The sequence below is a fragment of the Crocodylus siamensis genome, chromosome 3, assembly GCF_052110815.1.
Source record: "Crocodylus siamensis isolate JL-2025a chromosome 3, ASM5211081v1, whole genome shotgun sequence".
Taxonomy (NCBI): domain Eukaryota; kingdom Metazoa; phylum Chordata; order Crocodylia; family Crocodylidae; genus Crocodylus; species Crocodylus siamensis.
In genome coordinates this window covers 189,854,536-189,876,905 of record NC_143397.1, presented here as the reverse complement: position 1 = coordinate 189,876,905, position 22,370 = coordinate 189,854,536, and the positions used below count along the sequence as shown (strand labels likewise).

Sequence of the window (22,370 nt, the reverse complement as noted above, 5' to 3'; positions counted from 1 at the left end):
AGTTGTGTAGGATGGTTTGGATAGGGATGATCCTGCCTCTGGCAGTGGGCTTGAACTAGATGACCTCTGGAGGTCCCTCTCTGGCCACTTCTCCATGAAACTAGCAGAAACTGTAACATTAGTGCCATATATGGATTCTGTTATGATGAGGTAATGTTATTGCATTGCTTTAGCAAAAGCTGGAACTGAACTCCTCTACTAGGCAACCCTTAACTAAACAGGTCAAACCCGCGGCATAAAATCTGAATGCTCTTGCATTTCGCAGCTGAGGGGGGAACCAAGACAGGGCTCCAGTAGCCAGGACTGGAGAGGGGGCAATGCTGAGCCGTGCCTGATTCCCAGTCTCCAGTCAAACCTGCCCCCACTCCCTTCGAGTCTGTGAGTCTTAACAATCATCGCTATTTCCATGGCAACAGCTGGTGCGACTGACACAGGCAGCGGCCGCGCGGCTTTTAGTTTGGGGCTGGAGGAGCAGCACTGCCCCCCATTGGTGACGCTGACGCTGCGTTGTGCTGGGAGCGGGGCACACCCCCGCGGCTGACTTGAGACTCATGAAGACCCGCCCGAGGCCCCGCCCACACCCCTCCCGAGGAGCCACTCAGCACCGCGGGAGCCTCCCCACCCCCACACCGCTCGCCTTGGCCCCGCCCAGAGACGATCCGGCCCGGTGGGGGCGGGTTTCTTCCGCCGGAAGCTGCTCTCGCGCGGCTTTGCAGCCAGTAGGGCCCGAGCGGGGGGACGGTTTCCTGCGGTCCTAGAGACTAGGCAGTTCCGGCGGCGCCGCCTCCCCGCCCCCGCTCGGGCGGCAGGTGGAGGAGAAAACTCCGCGCTCGGGGGGCGGGAAGCGGCGCTGGAGCCGGAGCCGCCGCAGCCAGGTGAGGAGACGCTCGCGGTCCCGGGGGGCAGTCCTCCCCGGCTCCTTGCTGCATCCCCTTCCCGCGCTGCAAGACCTGAGGCGCTGGCCGCCCCCCGCGAGGGAGTGTAGGGCAGCGTTGTCTGAGGCGGGAAGGTTTGCCTCATCGCTGCCCCGGCTCCGCAGCTGGAGGAGTCCACGGAGCCTCCTCCCTCTCTCCCTTCAGGGGGTCATCACCCGCGTTGTGGAGCCTCCGAGATGCGCTGCGAGGCCGCTCGGACCTGCAGCCTCGGCCGGGTAGATGAAAGTGTCCCTCCCTCTCGTGTCGGCTTCCCAGCCCCCGACAGAGCCGCTGTGTGCAGCTTCGCCCGCCCGGAGGATCGCAGCCTTGGCTGAAACACTGTACTGTTTGCTGGGCACTGCACTCACTCCCCAAATGTTCATTTTGCAAAGTGTTGTTTGAAGTGTCTGTATCCAGATCTCAGCCTGTACAGCTTGACCTCGGCTTCTCTGTCAGGGTTGTGCTCAATGGGGGACTTGTTTGGTGTTGGTGTAAATCATAGACATCAGATAATGAGAGCTGGACAGGACCTCAGGAGGTCATCTAGTTCAACCCCCTGCTCAAGGCAGGACTAGCCCCAACTACTTCATTCCTGCCAAAGTGTTGTCTAGCTGGGTCATAGAAGCCTCCAAGGATGGAGCTTCCACCACCACTCTGGGTAACCTGTTCCAGTGCTTTACTACCCTCCTAGTGAGTAAATTTTTCCTAATAGTATAACCTGAACTTCCCTTGCTGCAACTTGAGACCATTGCTCCTTGTTCTGTCATCTGCCACCACTGAGAACTGTCTAACTCCAAATCTCTATAGGAATAGGTCTGATCTTTAATAGTGGTCGACCCACTCTTTGGCTGCCCAGAGGTTTCGTTCAGCATCACCAGTCTCTTCCAGGAGCGTGTGGGCTTCATGTATAAATGGTTTATGACTTAAACTTCTTAAGCCTCCATCTGTTCAGGTCTTCAGTTAACAGTTGATGGCACAGGTGATTTTTATCATCTTTTGCCTCTATTGCCAGTAATGAAGTTAGGGTTTGTTTTGGTTTTTTTATGTATCACTTGGTCTGAGACCTGAGAATACAGGAAGTGCATCTGTTGTGCTGCTGGTTATGAGTCTCTGCACATGGTTAAGTATAGTGTTGAGCAATAAAGTCTCTGCACAGGTAGCTGCTTTGAGATGTTTAAGTCGCACGGCATGGGGTGCTGACTTCAAAGTGCTCACTCAGAACCACCCGACTTACAGTAGTACAGGGGCGGGCAATTATTTTGAGCAGAGGGCCACTTACCCAGTTTTGGCAGGCTGTTGAGGGCCTTTGGCAGGTAGCCCCGCCCCTTGACAGGTGCCCCACCCCATGACAGGTGCCCCGTCCCCTGGGCACCATCTTGGGACCAACATCCCAGTGTCTTGGGACCAATGTCCCAGGGCCAGCACCGGTGGGGCCCAAAGCAGGGCGCAGACTGGCAGGGGCCCGTGGAGCTGGGCTGGGCTGCACCAGCAGGGAGTGGGGAGCTGGCCCAGCTCCATAGAGCCCCTGCTAGCTGGGACCCTGCACACCTGCCACCCTGCTCTGGGCCCCACTGGCACTGGCCCTGGAACAAAGGTGTGGGACTTGTGCTCCCACTGCCTTCCTGCCTGCTCACACCCAGTACCCCCGAACCCCGTGGTACAGGCGGGGGGCAGCACACAGCCCCGATCCCCTGCTTGCCAGCAGGGAAGAAGCTCATGCTGAGCGTAGGGAAAAGTGGCCCCTCACCTGCCCCATGGTTGGCTCCCCGCATTGCAGGCACTTGCAGCCCGCGCGGGGTTGTCCAGAGCAGGCACAGGCAGCCCCAGGCAGGCTGCGTGAGCGGCTGCAGCATGGGGCGCTGGCCATGGGGTGGGCAAGGGGATACTTTTCCCCACATTCAGCACCAGCTTGTAACCTGGTCCCACTACCAGCCTGGCAGTGGGGATGGGTTACAAGGTGGTGCTGAGTGCGGAGGGGAGGGGGGGGGAGGAAGCAGCCCCGCCCCACGCTGCAGCCTGCCTGGGGCTGCCTGTGCCTGCTCCAGACAGCCTTGTGCGGGCTGCAAGTGCCTGCAACGCAGGGAGCTGGCCACGGGGTGAGCAAGTAACCGCTTTTCTCCACGCAGGGAAGGAGCCCAGGGAAAATCTGAGCGTGGGGTGGGGGGGAAGCGGCCCTGCCCCATGCCTGGTGCCCCATGCTGCAGGTGCTCACAGCCCACATGGGGCTGTCCGGAGCAGGCACAGGCAGCCCCACATGGGCTGCAAGCAGCTGCAGTGTGGGGCACCAGGCATGGGTGGGGAGGAGCCGTTTCCCTGCCCCCCCCGCGCTCCTTCATTGCCTGGGGTCCTCCCCTTGCCACTTACCTCAGCTTCCCAAGCTGGGGCAGCCATGTTCTCCCAGTTCAGAAACCCCAGCTGGACCTTCTGGGTGGGGGGCAGGGCTGGGCGGGCCCTGCTGTTTTTGGAACACGCTGGGCTTCCCTTGGGTCCTACTGCTCTTGGTTCCTGTCATTTTCAACAGGAACCAAGGGCGAGAAATATTAATTTTCCGAAATTTTAGGGGCCCTGCGGGCTGTATTTTGCCCACCCCTGCAGTAGTACATACCCCAGCAGAATATTGTGCTCCTGTGTGGTCCAGAAATTGCCACGCAAAACTCAACATTGTACTTAATAGTGCACTGATACTCATGATTTCAATGTTGAGCTTTTCTTGTGTGGAAGCTGACTGGCATCAAAGGTGGAGCAGAATTACGAGAGTAGGTCTTTTTGTTCTACTTATTGTTCACATAAATCACCCATGTTTTTTCTGGTCATAGGTATGATTAGATCCATCCTATATTTAACATATGCTTATTAATATAGGCACCGTGCCTTGGCCTTTTCTTTAATTGCTGCCTAAAGATATCTTGATATCTTGTCTTTAATGAATGTGTATTATGCATTTGACTACTTTGAACAGAGCTGAATTACATTTTCCCACGTTCCTTTAACAGCTGAAATGGACTCCAGCTTCCTGTTCCCATTCATTAGCATTTTAGACCAGTTTCCACTTGTCTTCACACCAGGCTATAGGCAGCACAAGTTGCACTGATGGTGGATTGTGATTTTTTGCTTGCTTGCTTTATTTATTTCTTTCCCCTCCCTCACGGCCTGACAGTTTCATTTTAAAAAGTCGGCTGCAGTTGACCTCAAAATGCTGCATCTCCTAAGAGTAGGAAGCAATATGTTCAACTCTTTGACCTTACTGTTACTGGAAACATCCAGGGTGTTTGTGAAGAACATCTTTCTCTTCCTCCCTTAGGAAGGATGTTTTCAGGGGTTCAGTCATATCACCAGGTTTAAAGTAACCTGATTAAGGAAGGCTGCCAATAAGCAATACAGCATTGCTTCACAGACAGAAAGCTCCCATATATTTATGTTTTGACCTTGGCATTCACTTGGGATGTATGCTGTGAAGCACATCCCATGTGCTTGCTTTTATCTCCCTGTGCTAAACCTAGAAAAGCGGGAGAGCTGCTCTCAAGAATTGTCCCTAGTAGAAGAGGTAGGGGGAGTGCTCTCCAAATAGAGACTTCACTACTGCATTTCTGCATTTGGGATGCATTTGCTGATGGGTGGGCAGCATCCCCCAATGTAGGCATACCCTGTGTATATCTTCATGGTGCAATGTGGGCATTGTCCAGTCGTTACACTAGGAAACTGCTGAAATCTTAAAAGACAACCTGTTTTAAGTTAAGTGTGCATGGCATGCACAGTTGTATGCATGAAAGCTGAAAGCACTTCAAAGGCACGAACACATTTGTCAACAGATTCACCAAGTGTACTGTTTACTAGGGCTGTGCGAAGTTTCAGTCCCCGATTCGATTCAGTGGAGATTGGCTCAATTTGGTGGCTGAATCTCTGAGGCCAAATCGAATTAGGGGGCCCTTTTTTGTCTCCGAATCGAATAGAAACCCTCCAAATCGATTTGGACACAGAGGCAACCTTAAATATTTTTTTCTACATATTTCTAGGTACCAGGGGCTTGCGATTGCTGTGATGCTGGGGTGTATGGAGTGTCCCACTGCAGTGCGTGGGGCTCCCCAGCACACTTGGCAGCAGGACCCGGAAGTGGACCAGAAGCACTTCTGGTTCACTTCCATGTCCTCTGGGGAGCAAGCAGGGGGATGACTGGTGCCTCCGGTGTCTGGGAGGACACCCGGGGTCTCCCTGTGGCCACTCACTGAGCCGGGGAGGTGTGGGGGGGGACACCCAGTGCGTGTGCACTCCCTGGCAGACCCGGAAGTGGACCGAAAGTACTTCCAGTCCATGTCCAGGTTCTCTGCTGAGCACATGGAGGGGCCCTCCCCACACTCCTGTGGAATGCTCCATGCACCTCAGCATCGCAGCGACCTTGAGGTAGCAGGCACAACTTGTGATATATAGAAAAAACTTTTAAAGCTGTGTCTATGTCCGAATCACTGATTCTCCGAATCGGCGTCGACTCTTCAGATTCAGATTTGGCTGAATTGAATTGGGGGATAGCGATCCGAATCAACAAATGGAATCACTATCTCTGATTCCGGCTGAATCCGAATCGAATAGGGCCTGCTTTGCACACCCCTACTGTCTACCTGTGTTGAACTTTGACTGTTGTTCTTAGATCCCCCAATGGGAACATCAATCAGACAAGCTTTGAATTGGAAAAGGACATGCTTTTCTCTCTCTCTTTTAGTACAAGGGCATACTCTGAGTAGTGCAAGTAGCATCTCATGGCTCCAGTACTGAAACATGTTCTGCCTAGGAGACTGAAAATAAAGAGAATGTGTTGCCTTCAAAACACCCATTATGCAGCAGCCTGACTGCAAAATGACTACATTTTTAATAGTATGAAAGCACTTTCAGTGCTTCGGTCAGTTTTAAATGTCTCCAGATGTTATTTCTAATATTGAAGACAAACTCTTTTGCAGCCTCACCATTATTGCCTCTGATTAGATTGCAATGTCTGATGCACTTAGGAGCTGGATGTGAAGTTGTCTCAGGTTCAAAGCCCAGAGAGTGCCACTTTCTGCTGGTGGTGGTCAGGACAGACCAAGACTTCTTAGAGCAGAAAGCAAGACTTTAGTTTTGTGGGAATACCTGATTAAAGTTGCAAAAGATCTTGATATTCCCTTGGACAATGGAGAACGGCCTTCTGGGGTTTAGAGTTGGGTGATAGAAGTCTACCACTTCTGTGGTTTGGTAGTGAAGATGAGGAAAGGCAGTAGAAGGGAGAGGAATGTCTTTTTTGGAATCTAAAAGCCTAACTGGATGTAAGCCAGTGTTTTGTAAGTAGCACTCATGAAACAAGTAATTGCATTACAGAGGTTACACATCATTTTATGTATAAGTACAAATACAATTTTGCAAGGCTGACTTGTGGAAACAGGATTTTTATCTAAGCTCATGAGGAATTTGTTTTCAAAAAGTTCTGAGCATTTGAAAGAGAGGTATTTTAAAGGAAAGTAGAGTTTAATTCTCAGTGGACATATATATATATAGTGTGTGTGTGTGTTAAAGGGAAAAGAACTTAACCCTGTGTGGACTTTGAATGTGTGTGCATACACACACAATTTATGTGGCTATAAGAAAGAAGAGCTTAATTCTAAGTAGACTTTAAACATGTATGTATGTATGTTTGTTTAAAGTCCACTCAGAATTAAGCTCTTCTTTCTTATAGCCACAAATTGTCTGTGTGTGTACAAATTCAAAGTCCACATAGAGTTAAGCTCTCTTCTCCCTTGCAATATCTTGTTTTACATAAAACAAAACCTTTTCATGCCACCACAACCTAGCCTGATACAAAAGATGATTTAGGGAAGACCATTAGAGAAGTCCAAGGATAAGTTCAGGAACTCTGTCCCCCATTTCGGAGCTTCCCATTCCCTTCTGCTAAGATGATGATCTATCTGTAACTGCAACCATGATTCTATTGGCAAAAATTAGGTGTGCACAGATAGAGATTTTGGGGGCTGATACGTATAACCATAAGGAGGCATATCGGCTGATACCTGTCCGACTTCCAATATGTACCCCTGCACATTGAAGAGCTGCATTCAGCTGGTAAGTCTGTTGTGGTGGAAGGGGAGAGGGAAGGGGCCTGGTGGGGGAGGGGCAGATTAAGACCCTTGCTGGGAGGGAGGGTGTAGGGCTGGGGCAGGTGCTGCCCAGGGCTCTTCCTGGTAGGAGCTAGGTCAGACTGTGCTTGGACTGGGTGGTGGCACTGAAAGGGGGCTAAGGGACAGGGCTGCAGCAACCCCAACATTTGTCATAGCCCCTGCTCCCAGCACAGCACAGGCCCAACCACTCATGCGCAGGGAAGAGCCCAGCACAGCTCCATCCTGCAGCTGCAACCCACCCCACCTATGCCCCACAAAGATCCAGGGACACACCCCAGTGCCCTCCTGGGGTGCACGTAGTGGCAGGAGTCACCACCCCTCCCTGTGCCTCCTGGATGAGCTATGATTCTGTCCTGCACCCTACCCCACTGGCTGGGCAGTGTGTGCCCCAGCACCAGCCCCACTCCCTCACTGCAAAGGGCCTTGATTTGACCACCCCCCCCATGACGCTTCCTTCCCCCATCCCCTTCTACCACAACAGACTTACCAGCTGGGCTCAGCTCTCCAAGCTGCTAGGCTATGCTCCTTGCCGCCTATGTGATTTGCTGAGCTGTGACTGCGTGCATGCATGGACGTTTATTGGCCAAATTACCTGCCACATCAGGCTGATTTCCGATATAGTCAATGTTTTTTATATAAGTGCTGATCTGATATCAGACCAGTGTTTTGGTGCACCTCTAGCAAAACTGTTCTTCAGTGCTGGAGTCTAAATTGCTGCTTTTTGAGATGTGCCATCTTTCTGATGAACTAGACTTCTTAGTTGTGGATGGTGATGAGTCTTGTGAAATAGCTGTGCTTTTACCTGTTTAAGAGCATGTGTAGATGAAACGGGGGTTTGCTTCACCCTAAATTGAAGTGGTGGGTTTTTAAAAACACTGCTTCAACTTGGTGAAGTAAACCCCTATGTTGTGTAAACCCCGTGTCCTACCTGCTTCTTTGCAGGAGAGGAGGGCAAGCTGCTGGTGGGCGGAGTGGTCCCTGAGCTGCGGGGGGGTGGGGAGAGAGGGGAGCTGGTACTTCCCTCCGCGGCAATGGTGGTTCCCCCCTCCCTCCCCGGCAGCACCCAACTTGGGGAGTCCCAGGGGACACTAGCTGCGGAGGTAAGAACTAGGTTCACGCACAGCTCAGGCAGGCAGGCTTGGATTGTGGGGGGTTAGGCTCATGACTTCTTTTTTTTTCTTTGGTGGAGCTTGCCTTCCCAGGCTGCCTGCAGAGCCCTTGAGCCGCACAGAGCCTGGTGCTGCTTCAGTCTGCAGCTGGAATTAATGCGCAATACACCACTGCACACAAACACCAGCACCATTAAAGCAGTGCAAAAGCATTTAACCCATTTTAAAGTGTCGTGCACACATGCCCTAAAACGTTGCACTTGCTATTCTACATATTTTTGTAGATGCTTAGTGCATTACAAATGGAGTTTTAATCTTGCTCAGTGAGAAGAAAATTATCCTTCGCTCTTTCCTACCAGCAGTGTGTGTGTTTGCTTTGCATTCAGTTGTCTTTATACTGGCTGAAGAACCCTGAGAGAGTGCATAAGTTTTCCTATTTTTTTGGAAACATCCTAGAGGATAGCTTTGGGTAAATGCTTTTGCTCAAGGGTACTTTCATGAAAGCTTCTGTGGTGTTCCACTTTTCCATTCTCCAGAACTTCTCCATACTTCTTATGGAGTATTTTTACGGAGAAGATTTGTGTGGAGGCACTGCTTCAATGTCCTTAGTTTGCGGAAAGGATCCCTTTTGTCTCCACGTTGTGCCTAACTGCTGACCTTTACTAGGATCAACAAGTGCCATAACCAAGCCTTGATAAGTAATGGGATGATGTAGATCATTGCTAATTGACTGTACCTTCATCGAGGTAGAACTAAAATAATGGTGGTATGGGAGGGGACGGGGAACAATTGAATGTAGGGTTTGCCATTTGCTGTCCAGGATGGCAGACTTGAGTTACTGCATGATTTCTCGACAGTTGTCTTTTGCCCATCATTTCTGGTTATGAGGTTAAGATCTACTACCTACCCCCCTGCAAATCCTTGAAACATGAACACTGGTTCCATGGTTCATCTTTTTCTGTAAATGTGAGGTAGGCTAATCAGTGTGCTATATCACAAATCACCTTGATTAATGGAACCTAAAGCTAAAACAGAAAAGGAGGTTTACTCATTTGGTGGTATGTCTCACAAATAGTGCTGTGTGACTTGTATTTGGCTCTCTTTAGGTTTCCAGATAGACCTAAATGTACTGACATGGCTTGTGACCTACCCAGCTTGGATACCTCCTGTCTCTTACTGTTATATTGCTGTGATGGTGGTGAGTGGACACCTCCTGCTCAAAATTTAAGCATTTGGTAATAGTTCATATGATTGGGGCATTGGTTTACTATGAAATTTTTAGAAAAATGTCCAAATGTTTTTTTGTGAGGTGGTGTTCATTTATAGAAACTTAGGCCAGAGTGTTTCTTGTTGTTTCCACTAGATTTTTCTTAAAGGAACTTAAAAATTAACATACTGTACTATGTTCTGTAATTTTTTTTTAAAGTATCCTGTGTCAAGTGATTCAAGTGGACAACATCCCTTGCTACTCTGGCAGTCTCACTCCAGACTAGGGGGTTGCAATAGTTTAGGAACTCTTCATAAAGCTTAATAAAGAAAAGGAAATTATTTCAGATAAACTTTTATTAGTTCTTGAAACCATTTCTGTTTTGCTTTCTACAAGCACAGGTGGAAGATGAAATCAAATTTTTCTCTTACTTGGCAAGATGGTAAAGGTACTTTTTCTTTTTCTATTGTAGATTATGAAGCTGTCATGCCCTAAGGATACAATAACTTATTTTGTTTTTCTCTCTTTTAAACAGGAGATGATAAGTGGAAATGAATCCTGTACTGCAGGGCAGATCCCTATGTCCTACTTAACCTGCCTGGCTTACGTATTGGAAGAATGGACTGGTGTGGAGTACATTGAGGACTATCTGAATTATGTGGCCTATCTTTTATGGCTGTTTACACCACTCATAATAGTTTTTCTACTTCCTGGAATTATTCTCCTCTTCCTCTACTTCTCTATTATTTTTCTTTATATTTATAAGAGGAAGAAAGAGTTAAAGGAGGCTTATTCCAATGACTTTTGGGATGGTGCAAAGAAAATGCTAGCAGTTATATGGTATGGACATGCAAGGATATGGCATGGTAAGCAAGATAGAGCTTTCTGTGGGAAGTACTGAAACCTTTGTCACTAGTAACTTAACATGATACCATGTTCAGCTTTCAGCGTTCTCCACTTTCTCTCTTTCCTTGCCAATTCCATGCCACTCTGTGTATGTACTTACACTACTATCCCTTTTTATTTTGCACCTAAAACATGTCACTTCTATCTTTTTCAAATTAATCTTCTTCCATCAGGTGCAACAGAGTGGGAGATTCCAGATTGCCCTCGCTTCAGAACCAGACATCTTAATGAAATTTTAAAAATTAATTTTCCACATTGGTCTGGTTTTTTTCAAGGATGCTGAACATTCCAGCTCCAACTGACATTGATTTTTATTATCAGATATTTCAGTGTTTTAGACCAAAATAAAATGCTCATTACAGTTTTTTCCCATTTGTTACTGAGAATTAGATGTTGTTTCCCTTGAAGTTAATTAATTAGGCCAAACTAGTTATGTGGTTTTCCAGACTGCACATCAAAAAAAATATTAAAAGCAGCATCCAAGTCCAGTCCTTTCCCTTCAATTCCCTTTCCTACCTTAACTTGTCATGTTGTAGACCTTACTTCAGAGCCTCACTTTTTCTCCCTCAGTTCTAACATTCTTCTAGTATAACAGACAACTGTCAAAATATTTTAAGGGCTCTAATCTATCTTTACAAGTACGTCTTCTAGAAAGATGATCTGAGGAAACAATCTAGCCTTTATTTCTATGAAAATGTTGTATATTTCTAAGCCTTGTTTTTACCACTGTCTAGATTCAACCAAAGATAAGAAAGTTTAAGGAACAATTTACATAAAGATCAAAAGTCATTGTTGTTTTTTCTCTGCCATTCACCAGTCAAAGAAAAGTGAATTTCTAAGGCACTGATAACAAAAAGGTATAGTGCTTGTATCACAAAACTTACAAAGTCAAGGGAATAACTTTGGTATTGATTTTGATCTGATGAGTTTTAATAAAATTAGTCTCAGAGTTCAGAAAGGGTACATTTCAAGTAAAGAAATGCGTATTGATTCATATTAAGAAAATGGATTTGCAGATTTGCTTATTTCATCTTTTCAACTTGTTCCTAGTAACACACCAGGTTCTGACTTCTCTCCATATAGATAAGATTCTTATCCAGACCGTCATCTTCTGTCTTGGTTTTCTATAACTCTTCCTTGCTAATCTTTCCAGGGTGGATTTGATTTAAATCAACTTGATTAAAATAATGATTTAAATGGAAGCTTTGATTTAATCATTATTTTATGCAGAAATTGCATTCTTGTTGTTTTGATAGCCTTCATTCATTTAACTTCTTGAAACTATGCAGTTTTAGAGAAGGGTAAGGGCTTGACTGTGTACACACAACTCTGAGACAATAGGGCTGGTAGGTGGGTAATCAGGTCTCTTATCGCTCATCTCCATATACTGCTGTTAACGGGGATGTTATCTCTGGATGCAACAAACTCTCCTAAAGAAGGGAGTTTGTGTATGCCTAAAGAAGGGAGCTTGTGCCCCAAAGTTTGCAAAGAACAATTTTTCCAACTATTTAGTTGGTCTAATAAAAGACATCACATCTACCCAAAGAACTTCGTCTGCCTATGATCTCTGGACACAAATCCAGTTTGAAAACTGAAACTAAGCATCACAGAGATACTTAATGGGATCTTCTAGTCCCATTGGGTAGAGTGGTTTTCTTTAATCTTTACTAATCTATAGAGGAGCTTCTGGGAACCCCATAAGATTGGGCCCCTAATATAGTCCATGGCCTATTGTGACCTTTTTATAAAACTTCTAAAAATGTTACATGAATATATTGTCTCAAATAGTATATACTTAGAAGTTATAATTCTTATTCCATGATGATATCTTTGAGCTTTAACATATCTTCAATTAAAACTATTTTATATATTTTTTTAAAAAAGCATCCTCCTAACAAAAAATAAAACATACGATTAAAAAAACTGAAGAATTTAAAAATTAATTCTGGTTTCCTCTCTTTCTGCAGATGTACTTTTGTTATTTCAGAGTGCAACTGTATTGCACCTTCTTTTCAGTTACATAATAGAGCATTTTCCTGTTATGTTTCCATTTTTATCTGAGAGGTATCATGAAAGTAATAAATTATTGGTGTATGATATTTTGTATCTTAAACTTATGTATGGTTCTTAGGACAGTAGAAAAGTTTCTGAAACAACAAAAGTGTTGTCTTCAGTTGGTGTCCTTATTACTATTTTATCTTTGAGAATTCATCTTCAAATGGACAAGATCAGTAGGGCAACCCCCCCCTCCGATTTTCATTATTTTGCTGTGATGTGTTGCAGTTCCCTACAATTTGGGTAAAGAGAGGAGGCAGAAGTATAGGTACACTGAAAGACAGCATGAAAGATATATTGTTAGGAATAACAGAAGCAGCAATTGGAAAAATAAAAGGAGAGTATAAAGTTATAGTTGTGTACTATATGCATTTAATGCAAAACAGCAAACAAAAACATCAGATGATGTTGATCAATAATAGAGGCAAGATGTATGTGCTGTTGTGCTGGAACATATTTCAATAAAGTATTTGTCTTAAAGTTAAGGTTTTAGTATATATTTGTGGCAGGGAGTGATAATCTCCCTAAAAACTCTTTCCTTAAGGACAGATAGACTTTTTGTAACCTTTTTTAAAGAATGAAACTGAAGTTGAAGTTGGTGGTATCAAATTAGCTTTCTAGATCCCTGTTGACATCAAATAGTTGGTCTTGGTAATTCAACCTCCTTACTTCAAGGTGTGATCTAACCACCACATTCACTTTTCTCATCTGTTTTGTCTGTCTCTTATATTCATTTCTTCATTATGCTTCAGTTTAAGTATACATCATTGAAGAAAGGAAATGCAAGATAAAATGATACAGTGGCTGAAGATAGGGAGGTTGCTTTTTTGCTACTATTATAAGCTTTCCACTAAGCGAAATGCTTTCTTGTTCTTCCAGTGAGAAATCTGATTCAGAGCAAACAGTTAATTGCTTTGAACTCAGTCTTTGGCTTCTCCAAAGTTGCCAACTATTGAACTATTGCCAACTCTTGTTACTCAGTTTATTTGTAAATTGCTAATCTCCCTCATGAAGAGGAGGGTTTAAGTTATTTAAACAGTGATGCTATTATACCTTAAACTCCTGACAGGTTATGAAGTTCATGGTTTAGAAAAAATCCCAGAAGGACGTGGGCTTCTTATTTATTATCATGGAGCGACTCCTGTAGACTATTTCTACTTTGTAGCTAAACTTCTTCTAGTGAAGAATAGAAGCTGCTATTCGGTAGCCGATCACTTCGTCTTTAAAATACCAGGTAACTTCATTTCACAAGTAGTGAATATATAGCTTTTAATTGTCACCAAACAAGTATCTTTACAATCATTCTATAATATCACCAAACTACATTAGCTCAAATATTGTCACCAGGTCTATCAAAAGTCCTGGCTTTTTTGAATGGGTTCTCTCTCGTGTGTTTGTGAACCTACCTAGTGTCAAGCTGTAATGGTTTGTTGCTTTTCAAAGGATCCAGTGGACAGAAGTGGCTGGTGGCAGTCCTATCTCATCTGCCTCATCCTGTCTAAAAGCAAAACAGGAGAGCAAAAGATTAAGTAGCTGTATCTTGATTTTAATTAAAACCAGCAGCTCCTATGTGTTTTCTCCATCTGAGAGTGGTTGAGGTGACTAACTTGGGTGGCTGTGGATATGTGACATGTGTTGCAGAGATTATGCCCTTCAAGTTACTGGAGACAACAATGTTTGAGTTCTCTTCATGACCAAATGTATGCAGAGCATCTGGGCCTCAATCCAAGAATACATTTACAAGTGGGTAGAATGGCATAGTAATTGAGGTGAGGTTCTTTGTGGATAAATATAAGTAAATATGGTACTTACATTAAAAGGAGATTAATACGGGAATCTCATCTAGGCAAGTAGCTGGCTTTGAAAAACAGATGAGGAATGTAACATTTATCTGAATGCCAGCAAATGGGCCAGAAGAGCTAATATTTTTTGCCTTGTTCTGGAGTAAAGAAAAAATGTCTGTATGCGACATCTTTTTGCTTCCTATTTTTTGGATGTATTCAACATGACCTATTTAAATACTGCATTTACTCACATACCACACACACTTTTAGCCCCAGAATTAGCCCTCTGAAATTGTGTTGTATGTTGTGGGTGTGTGAGCTGATTTTTCTTTTGCTTGAAATAGTATGAAAAAGTATGAAAACTCTAGAAAATGGTTCCTGCTTCTTTTCTCTTTATCCTCGTTCACCCCCTCCCCAATCTGTGGAGGGAAGTGGGGCCCTGTCTTAGTGAGCAGCTACAGTTCTAAACTTTTCACAGCTGAATTGGAGCAGGGACCAAGCCTTATTTTCATGACTTGCCCTTTTCTGTTCAGGCAAACGCAGCCAATTCGGTGGTGATAGGGTTAAAACTGTAGCTTTTGCCTGAGCAGGAAAGAGAAGGTGAGTGCACAGTTGTGCCCTGCTCCAAGCAGCCATAGCTCCTAAAAGAATTTTTTTTGGGTGGGCAGAGTAAAGGAAAAAAACAAGACATCTGTCTTATAGGGAGTTGTATAGTACATGAAAAAATAACATTCTGTAATTTCCTGTTTAACAAGATCAAACCTCTTCAGGTCCAACACAGATTACAAATACTGTGTAAACCATTAATCTGGAGGGATAACATCCTAAATCCAAAGAACTCAGGCTTTTTTGTTTTTTTTGAGGAGGGGCATAGAAACTTCCATAACAGTTGAGTTATGCTGTTAAGATAAAGCAACCTTAAATCGGCCAAGTTTTATATTCTGAGGATAGTTCTGTCTTATACTGCTCATTTATCCCAATGACTTTCTTGCTACAACATGCAGTATTTGTTAATTCTAAGCAAAGTTAAAGTTTACTGCACTTAAATCCATTTGGTTTAATAAAGTCCTTGAGAGAACTGAGCCATACCAATACACCTTTGCATTTTGACTGTATCTTTGGAGACTTTGAGTCACATTAGGAAATGTCACAGAACCTTGCCTTTGTATTTCCAGAAAGCCTGCCTCTATTTACTATTAATAACTACAGATTTAAAAAAAAAAAAGGTAAATATGGTATTGAGGCACACGGGATGCAAAGACATGCACCTTGTTTTGGGAGAATATTATGAAGAAAATTTTTTTTCAAGGGTCCTAGCTTGGTCCTGATTGCAGAAGCATAGTACACTCTGCAGTGTCAGCAAAAGCTAGTTTTACCACTTTAAAAACCACCGCCAAATTGGCAGCAGGTTTTGGCGGTTCAGCTGCCATCTATTCTTCTACTCCAGCACATAAAATTAACTTCTCCATTTAAGACATGCCCCAATTTTGTAAGTCTGGTTTTTTTGTTTGTTTGTTGTACATTTGTTTGGGGGAAAAGATGCATGTGATATGCAAGTAAATACTGTAGTTCATGGTGGTGTGGTTTTTTTTTTGGATAGACAGGTGTGCTTAAATTATTTGAAATTCAATAATGATGTGAGCCAAAAGTGTTGTCTTTTCAATTTTAAAATATTTCAGCTGCCAGACTGAATTTTAAGTAAAGCTACATTAGGTTGACCAGAGTTTGGTGCTTTTGTCTTGGGTGTTTTTTTCCCCCTTGTGATAAATTACTACAGAAGTAAAGTTGATAGATCCTATTTCCCAAGAGGTTTGGAACTGAGAGAGCCATTTTTTAGTTCAGTTTTTCCCTTTGTCCATATTGACTACTTTTTACATATGCTAAAGAAAAAACTGTATCTAGTGAGTGGATTTAGCCATAATCCTGTCACACTTGGATGTGAAGGAGGATGTGCTGCTGCTGCTGTATCTCTTCATTGGAGCTGTAAAACCTGTTCCAAGATATTACAACATTGGCAAGTTGTTGTGTAAAGTTGGGGTGGGGAGAGGGGGAGGAAGAATGTCAAATTTGTTAATAGTTATTGTGAAGTAGCACCTGACTTGATTTGGTGTAATATAGCGAGCCAATTGTGGAGGGGAAACCCATGAAATTAAAGTTGTTTAGCTGCTTCTGAAAATCAGGTTCCTTTAGGCCAGGGGTACTGTAACTGGGGATACATGAGAAAGCCCTAGGAGGTGTGGGTGGGCAGGAACAGAGTGCCACCATGCACCATCCCATGTAGGCATTACCTGCCCGGCCAGATGCAGGGAGTTGGGGAAAGTTGCGTGTGGCAGCTGCTGCCTCTCCATGTCTAGCTGCCTGGGGTCCACTGACACACAAAGGTTGAAACCCCCTGCTTTAGGATCCATAAGTATCCAGAATCACTAGTCAGTTTTGAAAACTCTGGCTATTATGTTTTGTTTCAGGACTATGCAATCAATAGTGTTTTATTATTATGTACATTACAGGTTTCAAACTGTTACTTGAAGTTTTTGGTGTTATGCATGGACCACAGGAAAGATGTGTTAAAGTCCTGAAGAATGGTAATTTGGTGGCCATCTCACCAGGTGGAGTTCGAGAAGCCCTCTTCAGTGATGAAACATATGTTCTCATGTGGGGTAATCGTAGAGGCTTTGCTCAGGTGGCTATTGATGCAAAAGCGGTGAGTGTTCATGGAGGATCACAAAACAGAAGCAAGGAATGTAAAATGTTATGACTTTCTTTGAGAGACCTGTGCTGAGCAAAATGGTGCTATTTACAAGGTTATAAAAGGATTGTAAAATATACTTTTCCCTCAGCTATTTATAACTAAAATGTAACATTTTCTGTCTTTCCCTTGCTTGGCTTTTGATCAGAGGGATGCAGAGTATAACTGTCAAACTGATATTTGTAGACCAATATGTAAATGAGGTGTGCAGCCAACTTAGATTGGGAGTACAAGCACACTACCAACTTCTGCAATCTAGCTACATCAGGAACAGGATAAAGGTGCCATTTCTGATTGACAGCTGTACAGACAGAAGCCAGTAGTGTAGACATAACCACACATGCAAAATGCATCTTGGCGGTTAGTGTTGTTTTGCATGCATGCACGAACACACGCACACTGCAGCTTTGCCAATATAGCTTTAATCATGTTAGCACTGCTCTAACACTGCAGAGGTAGAGGAACTGCTTGAGGAGCTGAGAGAGGAACACAACTAAAATGCTTACAGTACAGAAATGTAATAAAGAAGTAAATGCCTCCCAACCCAGTATTTATCCCTGTGATATTATAGATTATGAATGTATTTTATTATTAGATTTATTTTCCCATGTTTTGTGTGTGTGTATATACACACTTGAAAAAAAATTCTGTTCCTTTACAAACATTCAGATTATTCAGAAGCACAATTTATGCAAAGTGTAAGAATAATTACAGCAAAACTGTACCCCAAAATTAAAACATTTTTTTGAAGTAGAAAAATACGCAGTTTATTGATGTGGGGTCATCCATCAAGTGTTATCAGGCTGATTATAATTATTTGTAGGATCAACACAGTGCTAGATAAATGTTTGTCCAAATTGTAACTGTTTAAATTATTCCTTGGGGGCAGTGTCTTTTCACCCTACATTCGTATAGCATTTTGATATATTATTTCATTGGACCAGGACAGACTAGGCTTTTTCCCAGGAAGTGGGTGAAGCCTGTTCAGTGGGGTGGCTTATTTGGTACTTCTGTGCTCCTCAAAGTCAGTGTTTTATGGACAGAAGGGTATGTTGTCAACTTAATGTCAGCAAGGTGAGGGAGCAATTTGAAAAGAACCAATTGGATCTTCCTAGCAAAAGTGAGAAAAGGATCAGTGTCTTGCAGCAGAGTTGTTAAACGAAGTCCTCAAAACTACCTCATGTTTTATACTCCTAAAACAAGCCGGAGACGGTCTAGCTCTCTAGCTGATAAGCTTGTATGTAGCAGTCCATCTCTTTTTGGGCTGTATGGATTTAGGAGTGACTGGATTTCAAAACTAACAGATGAAGGTTGAGGCTGAGCAGTATATGTGCTTATACATAAGAAGAGATTTCCACCCCAGCCCTCATCAGTTAAGCACCTTCTTGATCTGCAGGCTTTTTTTAAGTCAGTTTGCTGTTCCAAAGCAAGCTGAGCCATCTTCTAAATCTTAAAAATTAAACTACATTACGGTAATGTATTTAAATGTTCAAGTAAAAAAATATTAACAATACAGTAAATGTAAAATCTTAAATGTTTCCTTCTTGCATATCCTGTGATAGTCTATAATGTGAGCACATAATGCATCATCTGTAACTTGGGTCTATGTATCTAACTTCTTGCTACACATCACTTCCATAAGCTTACACAAAGGCCATGTCCAGACTGCAAATCTGCGATGCTGATTGTAAGCTGCTGTGGGTAGCTTCTGGGCAGTTCACAGCCAAACATGTTTGGTCATGCCAGCAGAGCTGGCAACTTCTCTTTTTGCTGCTGGCTTTCATAGATTTCATAGACATCAGGGCTGGAAGGGACCTCGGGAGATCATCGAGTCCAGCCCCCTGCCCAAAGGGCAGGAAGTCAGCTGGGGTCATAGGATCCCAGCAAGATAAGCATCCAGTTTACTCTTGAAGGTGTTCAATGTAGGTGCTTGAACCACCTCCGCTGGCACACTGTTCCAGACCTCGGGGGCTCGGACAGTAAAGAAATTCTTCCTTATGTCCAGCCTGAAACGGTCTTGCAGGAGTTTGTGACCGTTCGACCTAGTCATCCCTTGGGGCGCTCTGGTGAACAAACGTTCCCCCAGATCCTGGTGATCACCCCTGATAAACTTATAGGTGGCCATCAGATCACCCCTGAGCGTACGCTTTTCCAGGCTAAAGAGTCCCATGGCTCTCACCCTATCGTCGTAAGATCTGTTTTCCTGACCTCTGATCACGCATGTGGCTCTCTGGACTCTCTCAAGCTTCTCCACATCCTTTTTGAATTGTGGGACCCAAAACTGGACGCAGTACTCCAGCTGCGGCCTCACCAAGGCTGAGTACAAGGGGAGAATGACGTCCCGGGATTTGCTCGAGAAGCATCTGTGGATGCAAGCCAGCGTTTTGGTCGCTTTACTAGCCACAGCATCGCATTGGAGGCTCATGTTCATCTTGTGGTCAATGATGACCCCCAAGTCTCTTTCTTCTGTAGTGCTATCCACTGTAGCACTGCCGAGCCTATAAGGGTGCTGCAGGTTTTTCCTCCCAAGGTGGAGAACCTTGCATTTTTCGGTGTTAAACACCATCAGGTTCTTGTCTGCCCATTTGCTGAGCTTGTCCAGGTCAGCCTGGATCACCCGCCTATCTTCTGGCGTGGATGCTTTGCCCCAAAGTTTGGTGTCATCGGCGAACTTGGCCAGTCCACTCCTGACTCCAATGTCCACATCATTAATGAAGATGTTGAACAGGATGGGTCCCAGGACAGAGCCTTGAGGGACCCCACTGGTCACAGGGCACCACAATGAGTGACCGCCATAATTACAACCCTCTGGGTCCGACCACGGAGCCAATTTCCCAGCCAGCGGATCGTGGTGGAGCCAAGGCCAAGATCTTCCCCAGGATAGAAGTCAGGCTAATGGGCCTGTAGTTAGCCAGATCCACTCTCCTCCCTTTCTTGAAGATCGGCACCACATTGGCCGCCTTCCAGTCTTCGGGCACTACACCAGAGCTCCAGGAGTTTTCAAAGATCCGTGCCAGGGGCTGGGCTATGACGCTCGCCAGCTCCTTGAGTACCCTGGGGTGCAGATTGTCAGGGCCGGCTGACTTGAAGGTATCCAGCTTCTCAAGATGTTCCTTCACGAGGTCAGCATTTATGGAGGGTAGGGGATCCCCATCATCCAGATCTCCCTGTCCTGTAGCAGGCATGGGCGTCCCATGGGACTGATGAAAGACTGATGCAAAGTACCTATTTAATAGGTTGGCTTTTTCCTGGGCGTCAGTTGCCCCATCTGGTTTAGCAGGGGTCCAGCATTGCCCTTGCTTTTCCTCCGACTCCCCACATATCTGAAAAAGGACTTTTTGTTGTCCTTGATGCTTGAAGCTAGTTGGAGTTCAGTTGCAGCCTTGGCTTTCCTGGTTTGCTCCCTGCAGGACCGGACCAGTGCAGAATAATCCTCCTTGGAGGTGACTCCCGTCCTCTATCCTTTGTAGGCTTTCCTTTTTAGCCGCAGGAGGTCCACTAGGTCCCTAGAGAGCCAGGAGGGCTGCTGTGCCTTCTTGCTGCCTTTCCTCCATGTTGGAATAGATTTAGCTTGTGCATTGAGGATCGCTTCCTTGAGAAGCAACCACTCTTCTTGAACTCCCATTTCCCTGGGGTCACGGTCCCTGAGGGCCTGACCGACAAGCCTCTTGAGCTTGTCAAAGTCGGCTTTTCTGAAGTCAAGGACTTCTGTGTTGCTGACTGACTTGCCAGCTTTACGGCGGATGGTGAAGGTGATCAGCTTGTGGTCGCTGTCACCCAGCTTCCCATCGATCACTAGGTTGCCAATTAGGTCGTCCCCCGTAGCCAGTACCAGGTCGAGCAGCGCTTTGCCTCTCGTTGGCCCATAGACTTCTTGAGTCAGATAGAGGTCATCCACGCATGAGAGAAAGCTTTGCGACTGCTCAGATTTTGCTGAGTGATCTTCCCACGAGATGTCCGGGTAATTGAAGTCACCCATGACAACCAAGGTCCTGGAGCAAGCGGCCTCAGTCAGTTCCCGGGCGAACTCCTGGTCAAGCTTAGGACTTTGAGTGGGAGGTCTGTAGTAGACTCCCACCGTTGTGTCCCCTGTGCCATTTTTCCCACGAATTTTTACCCAGAGGGTCTCTAGCTGTCCATGCCGGTTGCCAACATCAGCTTGCAGGGACACGTAGCTTTCCTTCACATAGAGAGCTACACCCTCGCCCCTTTTGTCAACACGATCCCTCCTGTACAGGGTATAGCCCTCTATACCTGTGGTCCAGTCATGGGTGGAGTCCCACCAGGTCTCCGTTATCCCTATGACATCATATTTCTTTGCACTGAGCAGGAGGACAAGCTCCTCCTGCTTGTTACCCAGGCTCCTGGCATTAGTGTACAGGCAGGCAAGTGTGCCCTTAGGGGCTCTTGCCTTGCTCACAGATTGTGCCAGGGCTGGGGCAGGGGTGGGCTCCCTTAAGTGCCTTGGTCTGCTGGCTTTGCAAGGGTCGCTCAGCGGGCCAGCAGTGGCAGTAGTTCCCCCATTCCCCAGCGGGCTTAGTTTAAAGCCCGGTGGAGCAGGTCAGCCAGCCTGGCTGAGAAGAGCCTCCTCCCCAGGGGAGAGAGGTGGAGGCCATCTCTTCCCAGCAGCTCGCTGCCTCTCTTGCCAAAGAGCGGGCTGTGGTCATGGAAGCCAAAGCCTTCCCGATGACACCAGCTCCGCAGTCTTTGGTTCACTGCGTGGATCCTCCTCTCCCTCCTCAGCCCATAGCCCGAGACTGGGAGGATCGATGAAAACACCACCTGAGCTCCCAGACCCCTAAGCCCCGCTCCCAACTCCCTGTAGCGCCTCATGACCTGGATGGGGGTGCTCCGAGCCGTGTCATTGGTGCCCACGTGAATAAGGAGCATGGAGTAGTGGTCTGTGGGCTGGAGGAGCTCTGGGATCCTCTCCGCAATGTCTCGGATGCAGGCCCCCGGGAAGCAGCAGACTTCCCGGGCTAAGGGGTCAGGGCGGCAGATTGCCCCCTCAGTGCCCCGCAGGATGGAGTCTCCCACAACAAACACCTTTCACTTTGACTTGGGGAGAGCGGGGCCAGTAGCCGTGGTTGAGCCTGGGTTGCCTGCGGGAGCCGGCAACTGAGCAGGCTCTGCTGGGGCTGCAAGAGGTGCGAACCTGTTGCTAAGCTCTGGCGAAGGAGGGGCCTTGGTGTGGTGGGCCTTGGGGCCCTTGACCACCGTGGTCCATGCCCCTGACTGGGCAGAGCGGGAGGTCCCAGAGTCCTCCTTAGTCATGGAGGGAGACGGTGCTCTACCCTGCGGCTCCCGGGGGAGAAGGGCCTGGCAGTAGGAGTCTATCTCCTGCTCCCAGTCCCTGATGGCACGCAGTCTCTGGACTGTGGCCTGGAGCTCCTCCATCTGGCACGCCAGAGACCCCAGTAGGGAGCAGACCCCGCAAGGGGAGGTGGCCATGCTCCCAGGCCCCAGAGCCTGAAAAAGGGACAGGCAGCCCCCGCAGCCAAGAGCCAGGGGC

At 46.0% G+C, this 22,370-nt stretch overlaps 1 protein-coding gene across 3 annotated transcripts in view; it reads left to right on the top strand.

The window, feature by feature from the left end:
• Positions 1–682: 682 nt before the first annotated feature.
• The window catches only part of LOC149869246 (DGAT1/2-independent enzyme synthesizing storage lipids-like), a 34,430-nt gene continuing 12,742 nt past the window's right edge, over positions 683–22,370 (top strand). Inside the window, exons 1-5 of one of the 3 annotated variants that reach the window (XM_090039971.1) lie at positions 684–875; positions 9,769–9,815; positions 9,903–10,233; positions 13,398–13,562; positions 16,620–16,813. In XM_090039971.1, the coding sequence (XP_089896097.1) occupies positions 9,807–9,815; positions 9,903–10,233; positions 13,398–13,562; positions 16,620–16,813 (699 nt within the window). In that variant the 5' untranslated portion in view covers positions 684–875; positions 9,769–9,806. Of the gene's footprint in view, positions 876–9,768; positions 9,816–9,902; positions 10,234–13,397; positions 13,563–16,619; positions 16,814–22,370 lie in introns of all 3 variants that reach the window. The other 2 variants (XM_090039973.1, XM_090039972.1) reach the window with 2 other exon arrangements.